Source organism: Bufo bufo, chromosome 2 (genome assembly GCF_905171765.1).
Source record: "Bufo bufo chromosome 2, aBufBuf1.1, whole genome shotgun sequence".
In the NCBI taxonomy this organism is placed as follows: Eukaryota; Metazoa; Chordata; class Amphibia; order Anura; family Bufonidae; genus Bufo; species Bufo bufo.
This window is the reverse complement of record NC_053390.1, coordinates 324,860,777-324,886,179: the sequence shown is the minus strand read 5'-3', so window position 1 is coordinate 324,886,179 and position 25,403 is coordinate 324,860,777. Positions and strand designations below refer to the sequence as shown.

The 25,403-nt window shown below is 44.1% G+C and overlaps 1 protein-coding gene across 4 annotated transcripts in view; it reads right to left on the bottom strand.

Moving 5' to 3' along the window:
* Positions 1 to 25,129, bottom strand: part of FANCC (FA complementation group C) — a 232,816-nt gene extending 207,687 nt beyond the window's left edge. For 2 of the 4 annotated variants that reach the window (XM_040416992.1, XM_040416995.1), the window contains exons 1-3: positions 25,094 to 25,121; positions 17,649 to 17,883; positions 7,535 to 7,619 (exon numbers count right to left, since the gene is read on the bottom strand). In XM_040416992.1, the coding sequence (XP_040272926.1) occupies positions 7,535 to 7,619; positions 17,649 to 17,810 (247 nt within the window). In that variant the 5' untranslated portion in view covers positions 17,811 to 17,883; positions 25,094 to 25,121. Of the gene's footprint in view, positions 1 to 7,534; positions 7,620 to 17,648; positions 17,884 to 25,081 lie in introns of all 4 variants that reach the window. The other 2 variants (XM_040416994.1, XM_040416993.1) reach the window with 2 other exon arrangements.
* Positions 25,130 to 25,403: the final 274 nt, after the last annotated feature.

Genomic DNA, 25,403 nt, shown 5'->3' with positions numbered 1-25,403 from the left:
TTGGACAACGGGAAAAAAATTTGTGGACTAAAATTAGAAAAAAAAAACAATGGCGCCATTTTGAGTTTTGTTTTAACGATGTTCACTTTTCGCAAAAAATTAGATCATAGCCTAATTCTGCAGGTTAGCACCAATCCAGCAGTACCAAATTTATATAGTTTTTATTATGCTTTACTATTTAAAAAAAGAAAAACCTTTGAAGATTGATAGTCATAACTTTTTTAGCTTTCTAAAAAGAGATGTAGGAAGGCTTGCTTTTTTGTGGGGCAAACTGTAGTTTTTATTGGTACCATTTTGAAGTACAAACAACTTTTTGATCAATTTTCATTCTTTTTTTTTGGGGAGGGGGGTAGGTGACCACTACAATGTTCACAATGGGTAATAAATAATTTTATATGTTAACAGTTTGGATGTGACTAAACAAATTATGCTTATTTTTATTGTTTGTTTTTAAATGTAAATTGGGAAAGGATATGATTTAAATTTAATATATATTTTTTTTACTTTTAAAAATTTCTTTTACTGCAATTTTTTTTTAGCCCCACTTAAACTCAACTCTGATCTCCTCTCCTCAATCCTCTGATCGCTTATACCATAGACTGCAATAGAAAAAAATTCAAAACAGCATGTCCAAATATAGAATCTTGTCTGGCTAAGAAATCCAGTCTGTAATGATGGGTGAATGTGTTCGGTGCACTCCAGGATGCAGCCCTAAAAATACCAAGAGACTGCCATTGCTCTAGAGAAGTGTGCTCAAACTCCATCGGTAGGAGAAAGGCTATCAAGACTGTAGCAGATGGCAATCAGATTCATCAACCATCTGAGAATACTGAGCTTAGATGCTTTGTTCCCTTTTCTTCGACCATGTGTAAGTAATAAACAGATGATTAGATCTGCAGAATTTCTCAGTTCACAACAAAAAGGACACTTTAATTTAAAAGAAGGAAGAGTTCTGAAAGGAAAGATATGATTCTCTAACCTCCAAAGCTTGGAGCTCACTTACATTAAGCTGAAGTGATGGCTACCAGAAAAATGACTTTACCTACAATACTGGTAAGGTCAGCATCCCGTAGAGGCTCGACGGGATGGTCATATAGTTTCCCAAGTACTCAAGAGAGGTCCCACTTCGGGGATTAAAAGCTTTGGACACCTTTGGGGGCAATTTTTTTTATTATTGCATTGTACTCATTTTGAGCTAAAAATCTTTTTTTCAATTGGTCTTAGAGCTGAGGTGCTCTCGTAGCAGCCTCTGGATTTTCTCTTTTCTGTCAGTTGGTCTAAGGTCACCATATAAGCTCCAGGGTCTAAAATGAAAACTACTTGGATTGTTTCCACCCTGAAGTGCTCCTTCTGGATGTAAGTGTCGTGTAGTTCAGATCTTTAGAGTATGGTCCCTGCTGAGATCTGAACTGCGAGATTTCAAGGCCAGGCAATCAAACAGTGAGGATGTCTGGCACTTTTAATCAGAAAAGGAGCGGGAGTGGCAATGGGGGAGAGGAGGAGGTGAAGTGTTACTCCAAGCTGCTAGGCAATCCTCTTTGTGCTCCCAACACCTCATTAACATAAAAGTTCCCCTTTTTCCAACAGGAGTTGTTGCACTTAGCATGATCAACCCTACCAAACAGTATGCCTGGTTTACTAAGGCTGATCATGCTGACAGATGGTTTAGTCAGTCTGCAATTATTTTAACAATTAGTTTTAAAATGTAATTTATTATGGACATCAGATGGTATGACTCTGGTTGTAGGGCATCCTTTCCACTTTAAAGAGGACTTGGTTCTACTAGGCGGAGTCTGCCCTGTTTCTCCCTGGGCGTTCCTTCTCCCTGGCTGTAGCGCTGACCAATCGCAGCTCAGAGCTCAGAAAAAAAAACTCTCAGTCTGTGAGCTCTATGCTGTGATTGGACAGCGCTACAGCCTGGCACAAGGAATACCCAGGGAGAAACAGGGCAGACTCCTCCCAGTATAACCAAGTCAGCGAAAATACCGGGGGACATAGCGGGAGAACAGAGCGGCACTCAGGAATAATAGTAAGTGCAGTGAGATCCCGGGGCGCCGCTCTACACAGCCTGATAGTTATATTACGATGTTTGGACCGATGAAAGGTCCTCTTTAAAGAGTATTTTCATATGAGCTATTTTGACCAGGTCATGCTATCTTTCCCTTGAAATATAGAGTTATAATAATTGACTAGATCCTACAAGATTTGTGGTCTCAGCTCTTTGAAAAACATTTTCAGGTAACCACTAGAACCCAGGGCTTTATGATTTTTGAGGAGTCTGATTGCAATTTATAGTTCATCTCCTGACCAGTACTATATATCCCAGGATCAACATTTAATAAGGAAACCCGCCTAAATATATCTATACTCAAGAGTGTATGCTTCCAGTTATATATACAGTGTGTTCTTGAGCCTCTGCCTAAATTAACCAGGAGTCTAGCTGAATTCAATCATAGTTTCAAATTTACTGTAGACTTCCAGACAGGGAAGAAAGTCGCTGAGGACAAGTATGAGACTTTTATGAGGGCCTCAATCTTCTCATCAACTAACCTTTAAACAGATTTTTCTGTTCTCCAATACAAGGAATGTTTATCGTATATCAGTCAACACCCATGGAGATATTGTACATAGGAGTCAACCTTTAATACATTTTTTTTAGAAGGATCAGACATAGTTAGTACTTTTTATATGTATTAGGCCTCATGCACACGACAGTTTTTTCTCGGCCTCCGTTCCGTTTTTTTTTTTTTTTGCGGATAAGATGGGGACCCATTCATTTCAATGGGTCAGCAAAAAAATGCTGATAGTCCATCCGTTTGTGTTCCGCGTCCGTTGTCCGCGTTTCCCTTCAGCAAAAAAATAGTGCATGTCCTACTTTTTTCACATTTGCGGACAAGGATAGGCATTTATTACAAGGGATCTGTGGGAAAAAACGGATCCTCCAAAATAAAAAAAAAAGGGATGCCGCATCAGTTTTTTTGGGCGGACGCACAATTGGTGGACGCAAAAAACAACTGTCGTGTGCATGAGGCCTTAGACTGATACAAAAAAAGTATAGCACCTCATAGAGTAAGGCTACTTTCACACTAGCGGCAGGATGGATCCGGCAGGCTGTTCACCCTGTCGGATCCGCCCTGCCGCTATTTCGCCATGCCGCCGGACTGCCGCTCTGTCCCCATTGACTATAATGGGAACGGGGGCGGAGCTCCGGCGCAGCACGGCGAGAGGCCGCCAGACTAAAAGTACTGCATGTCTGACTTTTTAGTCCGGCGGCCTCTCACCGCGCACTACCGTGCTGCGCCGGAGCTCCGCCCCGTCCCCATTAGAGTCAATGGGGACGGAGCGGCAGTCTGGCGGCACGGCGAAATAGCGGCAGGACGGATACGACAGGGTAAACAACCTGTCGGATCCGTCCTGCCGCTAGTGTGAAAGTACCCTTTTACCATATATACTTGTGGATTTACAGTCAAAAGATAATGCAGATGCTCAAATTTGGTTGTTGTGATAGGGGAGATGAGTGCTGCGGGTGCCAGGCATGGCGTTTTCAACAAGTGCATAGAGGAACCTTGGTTGTTAGATTAAAGGTAAAATAAAACAAAACAATGAAGAATCACCAGACACAAGTGATGCCATGTGTAGTAACAGCATAACTAACTGTCCTAAAATTTGAAATAGGCAGATAGTTCCCAAAATGCGTTATTATACCAGACTATTTGATCTTCGTTGAATCTATGAGATTTACACCTTTTATATGAATATCTGCTAGGTCAGACTGCAAGACTTAGACCTGTGACCAGATCATCATTTGAAAGCCCTTCCCTATCATGAAGCCTATCACCTAGAATGTAAAGGGATTTAATCCCTGCATAAAAGGTCTATAGTCCTCAGACTACACTACAAGAAAATTTAGACAAGCACATTCATGGTCACAGGTGCATATCCATAAAGCGAGCATACAGAAAGCTAATAAAAGTATGGCAGCACAACATTTCACATACAAACAATAGAACAGAGAAATGGGGATCATTCTAAATTAAAGTGGTATTATACCTACTTTAAATGAAAAATGCCTGGTAGATGGGCCCGACACACGTTTGATCAAAAATGTGCGCAAAGAGCTTCTACTTTTCATTTATAGTAGGTATAATACCACTTTAATTTAGAATGATCCCCATTTCTCTGTTCTATTGTTTGTATGTGAAATGTTGTGCTGCCATACTTTTATTAGCTTTCTGTAGTCCTCAGACATCTTTCCAAAATGATGGATGACTGGATGAATGGTGATTTTCATCCTCTTAAACAGTTGCCATTTACAATAAAATTACTTACCCCTCCTAGAAACACTGTTTTTAGTATTTGAACATTGTATGATACCAATGGGGAGGGTAAAGAATTCTTCCACTCCTTGCAAGCTAAAATATTCATGGACTCTGTCACATGACCGCACCATGAAAAAACAGTAGGAGGTAAATTCCACTCTAAAAAGCCAACAGCAGGACATGAGGGTGACCACTCCACCGTTAATTCGACAAATTCTGACTACAAAAGCCCCTCGTATGAACACAGCCTAAGGTTGTCTTAGCAGTAATGGTTGATGCGAGTCATATCTAAGCATAAAATAGAGGCAAAGTCTCAAATGTGGCATTATGAGATAGAGTTAGTGGAGGTGAGATTACTCAGGAAACTCTGTACTCCAGTCCTGCAATACCACTGATTAAAGCCATTGTGTCTTAGTATGCGTCTCTGGGAAGGCACTGCCTAGCCTGAAACACGGACATAGGTTAGTTGTGCTGCAGGTTACCTGGTGGTTTTGGATTTTATCTTTTGGTGGAATTTCCACTGAGAGGTTCCTTGGAGATTCAGAATCTCACCAATAATTCTGTCAGTCAACATTAATAGAAGAGTGGTCCTAGGAGTCTAGGATAGCCACCTTAGCCTCCTGTTGATCTGATGGCAGGGTACTGTAACTGGATGCACCATTTGAATTTGTGGATTTCAGTGCATATTCTGCTGGATGCTCTGCTTTTAAGGCCTCCTGCAATGCACGAAAACCGTCCGTGGGGCAGTCGCAGCGGATCGCAGACCCATTCACTTTAATGGGTCCGCGATCCGGCCGATCCGCAAAAAGATAGGACATGTTCTATCTTTTTGCAGAACGGAAGTACGGGACGAAACCCCAGAGAAGCACTCCGTTCCGTACCATTCCGCATCTCTGGATTTGCGGACCCATTGAAGTGAATGGGTCCGCATCCGTGATGCGAAATGCACACAGAATGGGCAGCACACGTCGTGTGCAGGAGGCCTAACTGTAAGGTCAGCTGAGTGGTCCACAAATATCAGTATGGTATTTAAAGGAGATTATTTACATTTATAGGCTCGTATTATGGCTTCCTTTCAGCATAATTCAGATATTTGTTGAAGAGCTGTCAGGGCTGTGGGCCGAGCGCCCTGGTCATCTAATTTTTCCAGTATGCAGATGCTCTACCATGTGCTGTTCAGGTTCGTCTAGCCTGGAGGTGTGGGAGGACACTCCCTTCTGTAATGCCAGCAGAGACGCTGAGATGGTTGCTGCAAGCATGGGTTTGATAAGAGACATGATTATTTATTTTTTTCTATAGCAAGATGATGCACAGATGCGGAACGCTGGCCCTATTTGTCCTCCGAGTGGTGAGTGTTGTGCTCCTCTCTAGTTGGATTCACCGTTTTGTTTCACTGGAGGACTGCTGACGTTTCTACTGGTCGCTAGCTTGGCTTATCCTCCCCTAAGCATATGAAAGGCAGAGCTGCAGTAATGTTGATGGTCCCTAGCAGTTATACAGAGACTAAGCATGTATTCGGGACAGGGCTCATATGTTCCTGTGGTTACATGTCAGCGCCAGAACTGAAAGTCACATATTATTTTTGTAGTGCATGGTGGCAGCGGTGCTCTACAGCACTATGTAGACAACTGTATGGATGATATTTGGCCAACATATAGCTGATAAGTAGGCACTGCATGTTAAAGGGGTTGTGCAGTGTCATTGCTGATGACCTATCTTCAGGTGTCAGACCCCAGACAATCAGCTGTTTGAAGAGGCTTCAGTGATCATGTGAGCGCTGCGTCCTGTCTATTGTTTACTCTACATCAGCCTAGATTATAGCAGTGGCTGCAGTGGAATTACAGCTGCAGTCTAGACAGCATGCAGGTTAACACTGAAGAAAATACAGCATGAGCGCCACAGCTTCAGCTGGTCAGCAGGGGTACTGGGTGTCGGACCCCTACCAATCAGATACTGATGACCTATCCAGAGGACACGTCATCAGTATCACGACACTGCACAACCCCGTTAAAGGGAATCTGTCACCTCCGACGTCCCTATCAAGCTGTTTGCATAGACACATAGCTGTAGTTCATCCGAGACTCCGTTCCTGAATTATGATACTTTTTCATAATATGCAAATCAAGCTGTTGGTGCAATGATGGTGTAACCATTGCTCTTGTTGCACCCAAGCTCCACTCAATTCTGCAGCCAGCCCTACCCCTGCTATCTTGATTCATAGAGCCATGCAATAGCAAAGCAGCCAGGGAGAGGCTGACCACAGCTTGGCAGCATGAAGAGCAACAGTGATGCTCCCATTGCACTAAAGGCTTAATCTGCATATTAAGAAAAATTGGCATAACTCGGGAACACAGCCTTGGAACAACAGAAGAAAACAGCGTTTTAATAAGGTGAACCACAGCTATGTGTCTATTAGGGATGAGCGAATTCACTTCGGTTGAAACATCCAAAGTCGATTCGCATAAAATTTCGTTTGAATACTGTACAGAGCAAAGTGTTGGCTCAGATGAGACGAAGTTATTACTTTCGCGAAGTCTCGCAAGACTTTGGGTAATAACTTCAAAAATGTATTTCTACTGTTAAAAATCTTTTCCCAAACTCGGTTTCGGTTACAAGTGGTACCTTGGGAAAAGGTTTTTAACAGTAATAATTAATTTTTCAAGTTATTACCCGAAGTCTCACGAGACTTCGAAAGTAAAAACTTTGGCTCACCTGAGCTAATACTTTCTAACACTGTACAGAGCGCTCGCTCTGTACAGTATTCAAACGAAGTTTTATGCGAATCGACATCGGATGTTTCATCCAAAGTGGATTCGCTCATCCCTAGTGTCTATACAAACAGCTGCAGAGGGAGGGCACTGTTGACATATTCTTTTTAACGTGTCGTTTCAGGTTATAATTTCAGGATAAGTGTCCGTGTGTATACATGAGGAATAGATCTATGTCTGGCCGTTATATGAATTCTATGTGCAATCAGAAGTCTAAGAGGAGAAGGAAGCATCTTTCTCCGATATGCTATATTACACAGTTTTTTTATAGTCACCTGTACAATTCACTTATGAAAAAGTAAAATGACAGTTAATCTCTAAAGTTACTTCTTTATACTATGACAGGACACCACACAGGGGGAGCCAGCAGAAGGTACAACGCAGGGCATAATCCAAAGTAAAAACAGTTCTGGCTACAAAGACAGTAATGTTGGCCTCTGTACTCACCATGCCCAATAACAAAGGGGTTCCAGCAAAGACGGCCCAAAAACTGACCAAGTGCAGGAAGTTTTTCTATGGCTGTAGTTGGCTCCTGAAAGCAATAATACAACATAAAAGAACATCTTTAAATTGGCTGTAAAAAGATTTTATGCTAACAGACTTACACCTCTGGGGTAATCCTCTGGTTGACACAAATGTGTAAAGCAAATAGAGATCCGCAATGCACAGGCACTGGCCGCGTGCCAGCCATTTGCAGACCCATTGACTTGAATGGGTCCACGATCTGTAAGATTCAGGCCACACCTCAAAAAAATAGAACATGTTCTAATTTTTGCGGTGCAAAGGCACGGACCGAAATCTTACTGAAGAGCTCCGTAATGCTTCTGTGGGCTTCTGCTCCGTATTTTGCAGAAGCAGTGAAGTGAATGGGTCCACATCCGTGATACGGAACACACACTGCTGGGGTCCGTATATGGCAGACCCACTGTGAGCTGTCTATATCTTTTGCGGCCCCACTGAAGCGAATGGGTACGCATCTGACCAGCAAAAAATGCGGATCGGATGCAGACTAAAAAAATGATCATGTGCATGAGCCCTTAGACATAAGGTATATTGGAAAGCTCTGCACCTGTTCTGTGTTTTTGCCCCGCACCTGGTTTTGGCTCACAATAACTGATGGAAATAACTGACCAAATAACTTAAGTGTGAACATTATGCACTAAAAGTGCCCACAAATTATCTATCCTCTGAGTTATATTCTAATTGACAGAATCACATTTCACTACAGATGGGACGAGTGGTTGAATAGTAGCTATTATCGCTCTCAATTTTGAGGGCTATTCCTGCATTGTTATGTTGTGTTATGTGTTTTTATACTTCTGTTAGGCTTTTCTTTGTTACTATTGAGTTCATATATCAATATTTTATTAATATAGGTTCCTTATATGACTGTAAGCAAATTTAATATGGTGGCAAATACAAGTGGTTGCTATATTTTTATTCTATAAATATATATTCTTTTATTGGAAGATCTTCAGCAGCAACCAATACTTTATTGTTATAAGCGTTTTTTCACATTGCAATTATGGTATACTAAACATACTCATATTATATATTTCTTCTAATATTGTGAAAATTCCTATATTTGCTATCTTCTTTGTAACATTGATAAGCATGTCTTGTTTTATTTGTTTAAAAAATTTAATAAAAAGAATTTTACAAGAATTACCTTGCCATATTCTCTGTTGGCTCTTACTTGCACAAAATGTTTAAAATGTTCAATTGTCGATTTTGCTATGCGCTTGTCCACGCTTTGTATTACAATTTTTTTTCTGACAAAGTGAACATAGTAAAAGCTCAACACTTCGGAGAAATGTATGAAAAAGATAAATAACATCTATTACAGAAGCAAAACGACAAGCAAAAACGAATAGCACAATAAGAACATAAAAGTCCGCCAAAGAATATATAGGTCTTTATTTTATTTTTTACATTTTATGTGGTGGCTAGCTACTCTCTAGCTGCTTGTACAATTTATAGCGACATCATAGGCTTCTAAAGTGGGTGCTGAATGGGGATAATGCACATGTAAAAAACCCGCTAACCATCTCCTGCTGCTGCAATAAACATAACATCTTAGTTTTACATGCACAGCTCACTCTAGACTTGCTGGGGCCATGCACAGAGACAATCCACTGAGAGGCAACCTAATAACTGTACCAAGGCAACAGAGCAAATCACAAAATGGTATAGGCTGTTCATTATAGCAAGTGATAAATCCTGGTTATTGCCATGCTGTAGCAGTTACTACCAGCAAGCCAGAGATGCTGTTGTTTACTAGTAACAGGCTACATGCCAGCAATCTGATCTAGCAAAAGGCTGCCATTTTATCTAATTGGACTACCAACAGGGACGGGACCTGGACAAGAGGAGCATAATTAACAGCTCTTAAAAATAAACATACGGCTGTTCTGTGACTTCAAGGGTATAGTCACAATTGTGTGGCAAACACACTGCAATGTACAGTACCTGCAAAGTGGATCCGATTTTAAGAAATCTAATTCATACCCTGCATAATAAGGGCTTATTCAGACGGCCGTATGCTGTCCGCAAAAATGCGGATCCGTTATTTTGCAGACAGTTCAGCATGTCCGCAAAAAAAGAGATTGCATTCCATTTTTTTGCTGATCCATAGATTTCAATAGGGCCATGTCCTGATTTTCACGGACAAGTATAGGACATGTTTCATTTTTTTGCTGAGCCGTGCAATGCAAATAAAGGGTCCCATAGAAGTGAATGGTACAGCATCTAATCCACAAAAAAAAATGGATCCACATTTTTGCAGACAGCATACTGCCGTCTGAATGAGCCCTAAATCTATAATGTAAAGTAACCTGCGGTACAAATCTAGAATCTGCTGCATGTTAATTTACACTGCAGAGCTTCATCGCGGATTTCACCCTTTGCAATGGTCTACAGTCGTTTCCGGAGCAAAAAACGCATTAAAGGCTAAATTTAGATGAGCGTGTCAACTACGGAAAACACGCTCCATGTGCCTGACTTTGCATTTACTGAATTGTACTGACATAACGCTGTCAGTGGAATTCAGATCGCCTGGCAGGTAAGAACACCATCCTCATCATTTAAAGAGGACCTTTCCCCAGTCCTGACATTACCATACAGGGAGTGCAGAATTATTAGGCAAGTTGTATTTTTGAGGATTAATTTTATTATTGAACAACAACCATGTTCTCAATAAACCCAAAAAACTCATTAATATCAAAGCTGAATATTTTTGGAAGTAGTTTTTAGTTTGTTTTTAGTTTTAGCTATTTTAGGGGGATATCTGTGTGTGCAGGTGACTATTACTGTGCATAATTATTAGGCAACTTAACAAAAAACCAATATATACCCATTTCAATTATTTATTTTTACCAGTGAAACCAATATAACATCTCAACATTCACAAATATACATTTCTGACATTCAAAAACAAAACAAAAACAAATCAGTGACCAATATAGCCACCTTTCTTTGCAAGGACACTCAAAAGCCTGCCATCCATGGATTCTGTAAGTGTTTTGATCTGTTCACCATCAACATTGCGTGCAGCAGCAACCACAGCCTCCCAGACACTGTTCAGAGAGGTGTACTGTTTTCCCTCCTTGTAAATCTCACATTTGATGATGGACCACAGGTTCTCAATGGGGTTCAGATCAGGTGAACAAGGAGGCCATGTCATTAGATTTTCTTCTTTTATACCCTTTCTTGCCAGCCACGCTGTGGAGTACTTGGACGCGTGTGATGGAGCATTGTCCTGCATGAAAATCATGTTTTTCTTGAAGGATGCAGACTTCTTCCTGTACCACTGCTTGAAGAAGGTGTCTTCCAGAAACTGGCAGTAGGACTGGGAGTTGAGCTTGACTCCATCCTCAACCCGAAAAGGCCCCACAAGCTCATCTTTGATGATACCAGCCCAAACCAGTACTCCACCTCCACCTTGCTGGCGTCTGAGTCGGACTGGAGCTCTCTGCCCTTTACCAATCCAGCCACGGGCCCATCCATCTGGCCCATCAAGACTCACTCTCATTTCATCAGTCCATAAAACCTTAGAAAAATCAGTCTTGAGATATTTCTTGGCCCAGTCTTGACGTTTCAGCTTGTGTGTCTTGTTCAGTGGTGGTCGTCTTTCAGCCTTTCTTACCTTGGCCATGTCTCTGAGTATTGCACACCTTGTGCTTTTGGGCACTCCAGTGATGTTGCAGCTCTGAAATATTGCCAAACTGGTGGCAAGTGGCATCTTGGCAGCTGCACGCTTGACTTTTCTCAGTTCATGGGCAGTTATTTTGCGCCTTGGTTTTTCCACACGCTTCTTGCGACCCTGTTGACTATTTTGAATGAAACGCTTGATTGTTCGATGATCACGCTTCAGAAGCTTTGCAATTTTAAGAGTGCTGCATCCCTCTGCAAGATATCTCACTATTTTTGACTTTTCTGAGCCTGTCAAGTCCTTCTTTTGACCCATTTTGCCAAAGGAAAGGAAGTTGCCTAATAATTATGCACACCTAATATAGGGTGTTGATGTCATTAGACCACACCCCTTCTCATTACAGAGATGCACATCACCTAATATGCTTAATTGGTAGTAGGCTTTCGAGCCTATACAGCTTGGAGTAAGACAACATGCATAAAGAGGATGATGTGGTCAAAATTCTCATTTGCCTAATAATTATGCACGCAGTGTATAAATACCTCGCAGTGTCGCGCATATTGAGGAGATGCGATATCACTTTTTTTTCCTATGCTAGGCTTGGTTCCCCTGCTGTGCCCCCCAGTTCTGGTTTCCCGCCCTGTATGTAAATCCATACCATCGGTACAGGGAGGAGGAGACTGCCCTGTTTCTCAGGGTAAATCTCCTTCTCCTTAGCTGTGAGCTGGCCAATCACAGCGGAGAGTGTCACAGGCAGGGAGAAGGAGAGCTTTTTTTTCTTTAACTTTCCAAAGGAGCTCTGAAAAATGAAAGGTGGAATTTGATTGGTTGCTATGGGCAGAGCTCCTTTGGAAAATGAAAGAAAAAAAAAAAAAGATCACCTTCACCCTGGCTGTGACACTCTGCGCTTCAACTGGCCAGCTCAAAGTCAGCTCACAGGTCTCTATACAGCATTCAAATGACATTTTGAACAAATCAACTTTGGATCTTGGATCCAAAGCTCGATTCGCTCAACACTAAGGTCAGCATCCACAGCACAGAGTGCACACGGCCAGGGCCCATATATTGCATTCCGCAATACGGGCGCAGAGCCCTTACATTCGTCTGAATGAGCTCTTACTCCCAAATAGTGCCAAAGCTGGACTACTACCATGTGGAGATGTAATAGAATTTGCAGAATACTAAATGTACTAAGATAAATCCCTCTTCTCACCCCTAAATAGTACCATAGCTAGGCAGAATTGCCTTTTAGTGTTCTAGGTATGCTGGGTTACCACTATTAGGACTGTAATAGGCTTCAGAATACTAAGGCTACTTTCACACTAGCGTTAAAGTTTTCCAGTATTAAGTTCTGTCATAGGGGCTAAATACCGGAAAAAAAACGCATCAGTTTTTTCCTAATGCATTCTGAATGGAGAGCAATCCGTTCAGTATGCATCAGGATGTCTTCCGTTCTGTCCCTTTTAAGGTTTTTGGCCGGAGAAAATACTGCAGCATGCTGCGGTATTTTCCATGGCCAAAATTCCGGAACACTTTCCAGAATGCAGGATCCGGCATTAATTTCCATTGAAATGTAGTAATGCCGGATCCGGTACCAAGTGTTCAGGAAATCGCCGCATTGACGGATCCGGTTTTCTGGTCTGCGCATGCGCAGACCTTTAAAAATGTGAAAAAAATAAATGCCAGATCCGTTTTTCCAGATGACACCGGAGAGACAGATCCGGTATTTCATGCCTTTTGTCAGACGGATCTGCACCCGGATCCGGAAACAAATGATCTCCATTTGCATACGGTTTGCCACGGAACTGCCTGCCGGATTCTTCTAATGCTAGCGTGGAAGTACCCTTAAGTCTACGAAATAAATCCCCTCTTCACTCTTAAAAAGTGCCATAATTCGACAGACTTGCCTTTCAGGGTCCTGGGAAAGCTGGGTTACCACCCTGAAGAACTGTAATAGCCTGCACAATACTAAGGGCTCTTTCACACGAGCGAGTTTTCCATCCGCACTAAACCCTGACCCATTCATTTCAATGGGTCTGTGTACATGAGTGGCATTTTTCATGCATCATCTTTGCGTTCAGGAAAAAAATAAATCGCAGCATATTCTATATTGTGCATTTTTATTGCAGCTTGTGTGAAAAACAGAAGCCACCTGGATGCAATGCGTTTTTCACTGATGGTTTCTAGGAGATGTAGATTATTATTCTTTAGAGAAAAAAAAACACTGAACACAATCGCAGAAAAACTAATTGAACTTGAGCGCAAAACCATCAGTTATTCCCTGAACAGATCCTGACACAATCTGTATCGCTCGTGAGAAAGAGACCTTAATCTTCCAAGATAAACCCCCCTCCTCACTCATAAATACTGGCATAGCGAGGCAAATTTGCCCTTCAGGGTCCTAAGAAAGCTACTATAAATTACTACCACGTGGAACTGCAAAAAAAAAAAAAATGCTGAATACTAAATCTACTAAGATGAAGCCCCCTTGTCACTCAGAAATAGTGCCATAGCTATGAATATTTGCTTTTCAGGGTCCTGAGAAAGCTGAGTACTCTGTAAGGGTAATATTACATGGTCAGTGTGTACAACTCCTCAAGATTTTTAATCCAGGTCTCCAACCCTGACGAATATCAAATTTGCCTAGAAAGACAGTGAGAAATCCCTCCTGGCTATAAAGGTAAACTTGAAATTCAGGCACCTAGGAAAGCTGAGTAGCACTTTCTGTAGTGTCAGTGGCCTGGTACTGTCTAGTATCCATGCACACATACAGGGAGGTTTTGTAAGAGGCTGCCTAAGTTTTGAAGTTTCCAGCTCTTTTACAGTGCTCTGTCTATTGAAGTGAATGGGATAGTAGCCCCACCTCTTTCCCCAAACTTCCTGTTTGCATGTGAGTGTCACGATCAGTGTGGGGGAAAAACTGCAGGGGAACAGTAACTGGGCCTGGAGACTAGGGAAGGAACAGGTCACCTTCTAAACATCCCTAATCCGGGCCGTAACTACCTATCAATATGAATAGACCTTGAAGGTAGGAATGTTCATATGCTGGATACCTAGGCCCTTATATCCCTATAATGCCCTGAAATGAGGTTAGGTCCAGAGACAACCCATTCCTCCCTAGATGGAGGAATGGAAGTCTGTCTCGGGCCCAGATACAAACAACAGGGAATATAACAAACACAAAACAATAAGAAAAGACAAAGACTTAGGCTGCGTTCACACGGGCGAGATTTCCGCGCGGGTGCAATGCGGTAGGTGAACGCATTGCACCCGCACTGAATCTGGACCCATTCATTTCAATCGGGCTGTTCAGATGAGCGATGATTTTCACGCATCACTTATGCGTTGCGTGAAAATCGCAGCATGCTCTATATTCTGCGTTTTTCACGCAACGCAGGCCCCATAAAAGTGAATGGGGTTGATTGAAAATCGCAAGCATCCGCAAGCAAGTGCGGATGCGGTGCGATTTTCACGCATGGTTGCTAGGTGACAGTCTATAAACTGTATTATTTTCCCTTATAACATGGTTATAAGGGAAAATAATAGCATTCTGAATACAGAATGCTTAGTAGGTGATCAATTGAGGGTTAAAAAAAAATTAAAAAAATTAACTCACCTTCTCCTCTTGTTCGCGTAGCTCCCGTCTCTTCTTTACTTCTCAAAAGATGAACTATGGGCTAAAGGACCTTTGGTGAAGTCAGATCACATGCTCCAATCACATGGTACATCACCGTGGTGATGGACCATGTGATTGGAGCATGTGATCTGACGTCACCAAAGGTCCTTTAGCCCATAGTTCATCTTTTAAAGAACTAAAGACCGGGAGAACTACGCGAACAAGAGGAGAAGGTGAGTTAATTTTTTTTATTTTTTTTAACCCTCAATTGATCACCTACTAAGCATTCTGTTTTCAGAATGCTATTATTTTCCCTTATAACCATGTTATAAGGGAAAATAATAACATCTACACAACACCGAACCCAAACCTGAACTTCTGTGAAGAAGTTCGGGTCTGGGTACCACAGTCGGTTTTTTATCACGCGCGTGCAAAACACATTGCACCCGCGCGATAAAAACTGAACATCGGAACGCAATCGCAGTCAAAACTGACTGCAATTGCATTCCTACTCGCGCGGGTTTGCCGCAACACACCGGGACGCATCCGGAACTAATCCGGACACGCTCGTGTGAACCCAGCCTTATCTGAAAGTAGAAAACTGGCAACTCCAGAAGCATCACAGAGTACAACCAACTAGTTAGAAGGCGGGAAGCAAATCTATAAAACTGCACCTTCAAGAGTGAGAAGCGGCTACTTATGGGAAAGGCAAATCACCAACAAGCAACACCTGAAGCAAGGGGTGTGGCATTCACCAAAACATAGACACAATAAGATCCACAGGGAACCTGTCAATTTAACCCACGAGTTGCCAGTCTCTCCGATCTCCTGGTACCTGCCACGGGAACGGCCGAAAATGGAGAGGCAGGGAAAAAGGAGACACTTCTCTTACTGCAGGATATCTGCAGTAGTTTAATTATTTCTACACAAACATCTCTAAAGACAAACTTTCCTTAGGAGGTAATGCTTCTTTTTTTTTGGGGGGGGGGGGGATTAGTAACCCTTTAAATTCTGAGGACTGCAGCAAACTACACATGGGTTTTATCAGGGGTGAACTGGGAACTTAAAATGGCCCTGGAAAAAAAAAAACTAAAAGTGGTCCCATGTTGTAAGGAGGGGCCAAATTAAAGGGGTTGTCCAAGTTATATTTATTGATGACCTATCAATAAGAGAAGGCGCGCGCCGTACCAGCGCTGCCTTCTCTTCATTGTTTACCTGCTCGCCGTTGCATCTGCAGCGGTGAGAAGGTGTAATTAAACCCAAGCCGCCCCATTCATTTCAATGGTACGGATCGCTTCTATAGCTATCGGTACCATTGAAATGAATGGGACGGCTTAGGTGTAATTACACCTGCTCACCACTGCAGATGCAACGGCTAGCAGGTAAACAATGAAGAGGAGGCAGCATTGGCACGGCGCGCGCCTTCTCTTCGAACAGCTGATCGGCAAGGGTGCCGACGAGTGTCGGACCCCCGCCGATCTGATATTGATGACCTAACCTGAAGATAGGTCATCAATAAATATAACTTGGACAACCCCTTTAACAGAAGGAAGGGCAACACGAGAAGGAAGGGGCCAACATATGTAGGCAGAGACAACAGAAGTAGAGGGGGGGGGGGGGGGGCAGCATCAGATCTTTATGTACCTGGCTGGCGGCCATGAGGATGGCTTGGGCAGCCCTCTGGGCATCGGCACACCTGGTAATTCCCCTGCAGGGTCTATGGCCAGTCAACCCCTGGTTTCTATAGATGCTGCAGTGGAGTTGGTAAGATGTAAGAAACAGAAGAATTAGACTCCTCAGCGAAGTCCAACGCAGAACGCAGGAAATGAGGAGAGACAGGGCCGATCACTTTACGTGGTTCAGCCAGTGTGGGCGGAGCTTCTGTGATGGAATGGGAAGGCGTCGGACATGGAAAGTGTGTTTGAGACACAGCACAGCTGTCAAGGTATATGCAAGGGATCGGGATGCGGGTGTGGGGGCTGCCAAGGACTCCACTGTCTGCTCCTAAGACTTCTTACAGTAAAAAATAAGAATGCACTGGGCACTCTGCACAGCCCCAGGAACCAGCCCAAACAACTTCTTCCTCCAGTATGCACAGCTTCAAACAACTTGACTATAGCTTTAGAAAACTTGGCTTTCACATTTAAACTGAATGTGTTTAAGAAGAAGACATGTATGATTTCATTTCAGTTGTTCAAAATATTCAATACACAACCATAGACCGTTTATCTGTACGTATCTCCTTCAATCACAAAGATATGCACTCGGTCATTCGAAAAAAATATCCCAGCTTTCATGGTTGAGCACATGTACACCTGACTTGTTGTAAGTGAAATAAGAGGGCAACAAAACAAAATAACTACTCATTAATCGAGGTAAAATGCTCTATTAGTCCACATGTACGCGACTGTGTGCAGTCCGGGAAACACGGCCCATGTGTCGGCTGCATCTCCCGGACTGACAGCGGCATATCTGACATGAAGTCACTGCATCGTACTGATTTACAATGTAGTGAGTCTATTGTACTGTACTCACATCATCATCACGTGAGTACAGTACAACAAATCCACAGTCAGACAGGAACTCACTGCATCATAAATCACTCATGTCAGACGCTGCTGCCAGCCCATGAGATGAAGCTGCACACAACCATGTGGCCTTCACCAGGATTTCGATTTAGTTCATAATCGAATAATAGTAATTTAAACCCACATTTGCTGTTTTGACAGAAACAGATCAAGTCAAAGTCCATACTGTGTTCACATACTAAAGGCTAAGCTCACTAAACCACTTACCATATGCTTTAGAGTTTGGTACATCTTCTGCAGGAACTCATGCAATTCTGGCAAGCGTAGGAGGACATCTTGCTGGATTTCCGGCGAGGTTGTGCTACCCCACTCAAGAACTTTATTCAGCCAGGGCTCTAGGCTGATCTCAGGAAATGGTACACTGGTCATTTTCAAGTGGGTAACACAAAGCCACAGTAGAAAAAATGTATGTAAAGCTCAATTCAATGTGGAGGCTGCATGCCTGAAAAGAGGAAATCATCAAATATTAGATACATTATATGGTCATTATTAATTTATCATGTCATTTCCAAGGCGACTTTTTAACATGGTCATGATAGCCCTTACCTCCAGTTGTCGCGCGTGCATTTTGGACGATTTATTCAAATGCAGTCTTATTTTTAGACAGAATTCAGTTCTGATGATACTAAAGGGGTGTCCTGGTTAGAAGAGGTTATCCCCTATCCATAGGAGGGGGGCTCCCATTCCCCCGCCCATATGGAGCGGCAAGTCGAGCATAGGCTTTGTCTGCACTCATTGCAGACTTACCTGCGGAAACGTAGTAATATCAGCCATGGAAATTCTGCCTTGTGTTGCCTTAACCTTATGAGTTCACACATTGAGTATTGTTTCCTGAAGTATATCTGTATAAAAATGCACAAGGAAATCTGCTTGCATCATAATAGCCAACTGTGTGGTACAGACTCCGCTGTAGATTTCTTGAAATCAGCAGTGGAGCTGCATTTCCACTTCAGATAGGGCTTTGAATCTGCAGCAGAATTTTACGCTGTAAAACCCCATTCACATTGTACTGCACTTTCTGGATTCCACAACTGAAATTCCACAACAAATATGCAATAAGTGAAGGCAACCTTAAACGGAATGTGCCATCAGAAAATTAACTATATTTAAATCATGCTTTATGTTGAATTTTTGGGCATATTATTTCATTTTCCACTTCACTAATTATATTATATTCTATATCTTATCTATATTTAACAAATATCTAAAATCGTTCCGTTTTCACAATGGCCACTAGGCCTAATAATACATTGTGACCGCCTGTTCTATTTAGGTAGCTTATTAGTAGCCATCACATTATCATCACAGGCAGGATTACAATGACAGATATCCCCTCTGTACAGATAACACACAATCCACCGTTTACAATAGGTGAAATCATAGAATATCTACTCCCTCCTGACCGGTCACAGAGCATGCCTAGAAAACTGTCCCATAGAGTCCCCTCCTGTCCATGGTGTCTATGGCCCATGAAGCGTCTCTCAAAGAACAGCTTGACTAGTGGCTGGTGTGAATACAGCGCGATTTTAGAATGGTTAAATATATTGTAACAGTACCAGTCCCAAGTTTGGACACACATTTTCATTCCATGTTTTTATTTTATTTTATTCTCTACATGAAGAAATGATTAAAATGAAGGAACACATATGGAAATAAGTGTTAAATAGGAAAATATTTTTGACTCTTGACAGTACCCCCCTCCTTTTTGCCTTCATGACCGCTTTGCTCTTTCCATTTTCTCAATCAGCTTCATGAGTTAGTCGCCTGGAATGGTTTCCAATTTAGGCCCCTTTCACACAGGGCGATATTTCCGTGCGGGTGCAATGCGTGAGGTGAACGCATTGCACCCGCACTGAATCCAGACCCATTCACTTTAATGGGGCTGTGCACATGAGCGGTGATTTTCACACATCACTTGTGCGTTGCGTGAAAATCACAGCATGTTCTATATTGTGCATTTCTCACTCAACGCAAGCCCCATAGAAGTGAATGTGGCTGCGTGAAAGTCGCAAGCATCCGCAAGCAAGTGCAGATGCGGTGCGATTTTCACGCACGGTTGCTAGGAGACAATCGGGATGGAGACCCGATCTTTATTATTTTCCCTTATAACATGGCTATAAGGGAAAATAATCGCATTCTTAATACAGAATGCTTAGTAAAATAGGGACGGAGGGGTTAAAAAAATAAATAAGTGTTAAGGCTGGCCGCAGGCTAGCCTGGATTTGTGGGAGGGGCCGGTACCTGTCTTAAGCAGTCTGGCTCTCCCAGGCAGCACGTCGGCATTCGGACGTCTGCTACTTCCGGGTGTGACGTCATCAGCCAAGCGTCCTGCACGAGTCGGATCTCAGAGAAGCCGGGTGTACCTTTCACTTCAGTCTGCAAGCTGTTCAGGTCGTTTTCCAAGATAACTGGTTTGTTTGGGAGGCGTGCAACGTGGAGGAGGGTAGGAGGGTGTGTAGAGAGGGGGAAGTGTGCCGGAGGATCGCTTCTCCTCACTGCGTTCAGGCACATGCAATTCAGGTTTTGGCACCATGGGCAGCATTGTCACAATAGTTGGAGCTCATTGCCTGTCTCCAGCATAACCTGTATGTAAGTTCATACAGGGGGCTGCGAGTCATCTGGGCTCAGCAGGTTAAACTCTGGCAGCTGGGTCCTGGTGCCATTACTGAGTTGAACACTTACAAGGTTGCTGCTTGTGCACATGTTTGACACTCATCACATACACTACATACATACCTTAGACACATAGTTCGCACATCAGGCAGTTTGACGAAAAAAAAAAAAAAAAAAAAAGGGGTACAAGTGGATTGTCAAATAAAGAAAAAAAAAAAAAAAAAAAACCTTTATCCACCAAGCTTCGTCCATACACCTCTAGCATAGGTACATCCGCCAATACAGCTACACGCTCGCACGACATACACACCCCGTTTCATCTCGTAGACTAGTGTCATACGTCATACGGTCTGTTTTCCACAAATCCTATACTTACATACATCACCTACCACGTCTGTAGGTTCTTTAGCCCGCAGTATTCGTTTTTAATTAATCTGCCACGTCACAGATTCACACAAACTCGGGCTCGCTTCATACATCAGTGGAAACGACTATCATACTCCCTGTCAGCCTCGAAGGCTTTTCGTTCAATCGTTTCACGCTGCTGGGGGGGGGAAGGGGAGGGGCTTAGATTCCGTCATCTTGTTTGTCAGCTTACGGGCAGCAGGTCGTAGGGTTAACAGGTTGTTTTTTTTTTCTCTTCTCTTTTTCTTTCTTAGTTTTTTTTTTTTTTTTATTGTTGTTTTGTGGTGTTTGTTGTGTTGTTTGCAGTGGTCTACGCCATCTGCAACTTCAGCCAGTGCACGCTCCTGCATGTCTGTGCCACATGTTTTAGGCACATCCGGTCACGGTCTGCACATTGAAGCCGGCGTGACTGAGCCGGGTGAATGTGGAGGCACTGGACCAGCTGCTGCGGCTTCATCCGGTTCCGCCGTTCCGTACATTCCTGGTGGAAGGGTTTTCACGGGGGTTTCACATTGGGCTCATCACCTTGCCCCAGCAGACTCATGAATGCCCCAACTTGCAGTCGGCTTCTAAACATGCTGGTCTGGTGGATTCACTCTTGGCAGTTGAGCTGGACAAGGGTTTCATCATTGGTCCTTTCCAGTCCCCTCCTTTCTGCACTTGGAGGGTGAGCCCGGTGGGGGTGGTGCAGGGAAAATATTCCAATAAATTCGTTTGATTTATGATTTGTCTGCTCCACATTCTTCCCACGTTCCTAGTCTCAACTCGTTGATTCCGTCCGAGGAATTTTCCTTGAAGTATACTTCCGTAGACCAGGCTATCCAGGTCATTCTTCAGACAGGCATGGGGGCTTGGCTGTCCAAAGCAGATGTCTCTGATGCGTTCAAACTGCTGCCCATTAGCCCATCTCTCTGACAGTGGCATGGCATCAAATGGAGAGATGCGTACTATTTCGCCACCAAGTTGACGTTTGGTTCCTAGAGCAGCCCCAGTCTGTTGAACAGGTTAGCGCAGGCACTGGAATGGATTTTGTTGGAACAGGGTTGCCAGAATGTCATTCACTACCTGGATGATTTTCTGTTGATCGAAGAACCCTCACAGGCACCTGTTGACTTGCAGGTTCTCTTGCAGGTCTTCAAGGAGTTAAACAGAAGGGCCTGCGCAGGTTGTCACGTTCTTGGGGATCTCTCTGGATTCACGTGCCATGTCAGCCAGTCTGCCACAAGACAAACTCGACAGAATCAAATCAGGTGTCCGTTCCTTGCTCATGTCTCAGGTTTGCACCAAGAGAGAATTGCAGTCTCTGTTGGGCATGTTATACTTTGCCATGAGGATCATTCCTCAGGTGTAGATCATTCATTCAAGATTGCTAGTCTTATTACAACAGACCAGTGATTTGGACGCAATCAGTGCATCTTAATGCGAACGCCCGAGCAGATCTGTTCATGTGGGACAGATTTCTCAGTGGTGGAACAGCATTTCCATGTTTATTCCGAGGGCCACTTCTGATTCTCCACACGTATTTTCAGACGCGGCTGCCTCGGTAGGTTTCGCGGCATAGTTTGGCTCACATTGGTTCGCCGGCTCATGGCCCACACACGTGCTACAGTTTGCCGGGGGTTTCTCAGATGTCGGCATTGTTCGAGATCTATCCTTCGTAGCAGCTGCTATAGTCTGGGGGCATAGGTGGTCGGGTCACACGGTGGTTTTCCACACTGACAACATGGCGACCGCAGAGATCATTAACAAGGGCAGATCTAAATCGTTACTCATCATGTCTTTCATGCGTAGATTGACCTGGATAGCTCTGGAACAGGGGTTTGATTTTCATGCCCTGTTTTTGGACGGGGGTCAGCAACGTAGCAGCTGATGCTTTATCTCGTTTTGATTTTTCTTCGCTTTTTCTTACAGAACCCAGAAGCAGACTCAGTGGGCACCACCGGTACCGGACTGGCGGCTGCTGGTCTTGGATTAGACTCTCTGATGGTGGTCGCCAGTTCACTCATTACCAAGTCTTTGTCGGCCAGTACGTTGCGGTCGTACCGCCGAGCGTGGGTGGTTTTTTCAAACTTTAAGTTGGCATATCCTAGAGGTGACACAGGTGACAACAAAACAAGGCAGGTAGGTCCCGGCCATGTAGTTAAGTTCTTCCAGACCACAAACGCATGGTGTCCAGTGACAGTCTTGGACAACCTCTTGCTGGCCCTTAGTCTTCACAGCCCCACCGACCCATTACTTCCATTCCCTGTTGGTCCACTGACGTCCAGCCAGTTCATCATCATATTCGCATCCTGTTGACAGTGTAGGATTGAATCCGGCTCAATTCTCGGGCATTCTTTCCGCATCGGTGCGGCATCCGCAGCGTCCAAGCATGGAGTCCCTGTGCATATCATTAAACACTTGGGGCGCTGGCGCTCGGGGTGCTTTGTACGGTATATCCCGGAGCCACAAGCGGAGCTGGTCCAAGCATTCAGCACATTGGCAGAGTAGCACCTCAGGCCAATCCTTCCCTCACTGGTGGGTTTTGCCCCCTTTTTCAGGCATACCGACCTAGTGAGGCCAAGGCACACCTCAGGCCAATTAGGTAGGGGGGTGGTGGTTGGGCATCTTCCACTCGTTTAGGTCCTGACCACAAGTGTTAAGGCTGGCCGCAGGCTAGCCTGGATTTGTGGGAGGGGCCAGTACCTGTTTTAAGCAGTCTGGCTCTCCCAGGCAGCACGTCGGCATTCGGACGTCCCCTGCCCACCCATTCCCATTCTTCATTCAGTCATTCAACCATCACATTCAGGGTATGCCCCCTTTTTCAGGCATACCGACCTAGTGAGGCAAAGGCACACCTCAGGCCAATTAGGTAGGGGGGTGGTGGTTGGGCATCTTCCACTCGTTTAGGTCCTGACCACAAAATAATTTAACTCACCATAATCCACTTGTTCACGTCTTCTTCTTTGATGATCTGTGAGGAAAAGGACCTGTGGTGACGTCACTGCGCTCATCAAATGATCCGTCACATGATCCATCACCATGGTGATGGATCGTGTGATGGACCATGTGATGAGCGCAGTGACGTCACCACAGGTCCTTTTCCTCAAAGAAGAAAAGCCGGGCTGCGCAAACAAGTGGATGAGGTCGACAGGACTTTGTTTTCTGTCTTGCATAACGGGAACCAAACTGATCCGTTATGATTTCCCATAGACTTCTATTAAAGGGAACCTGTCACCAGGATTTTGGGTATAGAGCTGGGGACATGGGCTGCTAAGATGGCCACTAGCACATCTGCAATACCCAGTCCCCGTAGCTCTCTGTGCTTTTATTGTGTTAAAAAACAGTTTTGATCCATATGCAAATGAACCTGATATGAGTCCTGTGTCCGGAGATGAGTCCAATTTTCTGAGCGCAGCACCGCCCCGCGTCCTCCGAATCTCCTCCTTGCTGGCTGACGTCACAGAGCTGGAGCGCCGAAATCTCGCGATGCGCGAGCTAGCACATGCGCAGTGTCGGCATCATGTTCATTCCCTGTGCTGGCATCAGCACAGGGAACGAACTACGCATGCGCTAGCTCGCGCATCGCGAGATTTCGGCGCTCCAGCTCTGTGACGTCAGCCAGCAAGGAGGAGATTCGGAGGACGCGGGGCGGTGCTGGGCTCCTTTCCGCTTGACTCATCTCCGGATACAGGACTCATATCAGGTCATTTGCATATCACTCAAAACGGTTTTTTAACACAATAAAAGCACACAGAGCTATGGGGACTGGGTATTGCAGATGAGCTAGCGGCCATCTAGCAGCCCATGTCCCCAGCTCTATGCACAAAATCCTGGTGACAGGTTCCCTTACGAATCAAAAGGGAATGCTTCCGTTTTGCATTCCGTCATAATACAAGTTCTATGGGCAGCATAACGGATCTGTCCTTCCGTCTTATGGATTCTGTTATTTTCCGTTATAAACATTTTATAACCGAAAGCCATAACGGAATCCAGAACGCAGATGTGAACCCACCCTTATTCGGACTTGGTGCCTAGGGGTACTTTTGAGCGAACTTGTTTTAAGTTTGGCGTTCGTGTTATCAGAGAATCCCGTAATGGATTCTGTTACCACTGACCATAACGGAATTCTATGACGGCATGTACCACGGAAGCCTATAAGAGGCATCCCATTATATGCTGACCATACACTTCTACTATGACGAAATACAATGCGGAATGTCTCTTATAAGCTTCCGTGGTGCATGACATTATAGAATTCCATTATGGTCCGTGGTAGCGGAATACGTTACGGAATTATTAGATAACCCGAACCTTTAACGCCGAACTTAAAACACGGGTTCAGTCAAATCTACCTAGGGGTCACCAGCCATAAATACAGCCCTAGATACCAGAGGTGCAAAACATCCGAACAGCTTTTGGCAGCAAAACGTTAGTGAAAACCGACTGTGTAGGTGAAACCATGTCCCACCGTGTCTACAGTCTGTGGCAAATACATCTCATTATAGTCTGACAGAAGACTGAACCAGTAAAAGCCGGTGTGACCGAGGCCACAAACACCAGCCTAGGCTGTAAAGAACAGACCTCCGGTAGTATCACACCGCGTGACACACCGGCGACTGCACACTCAGGTAATGACGTACAGGACTGTTTACCTACACGTGCTCCCGCCCCAGCTTCTCTGCTTCCTGGAAGAGCCAGGCTGTGCTGATAGGACAAGCAGCGGCTGGGGGCGTGGCCTAGACGGGAAGAGTTTACTTCGCGCCTAAAAACTTGTCCACTCAGTCTCAGTCGTCTCAGCTTTGCTGCTGCCTGCAGTTAGCACTGTTGTGTCTCCGCTACGGACAGCGTGTCCAGGCGCCGAATACTGGGTGTGGGGTATCTTCTGTTAGAGACTGTGGTATATTTACAGGCGCCGAATACGGGGGCTAGCTTCTAGTAGGGACTGTGGTATATGAGAGAGGC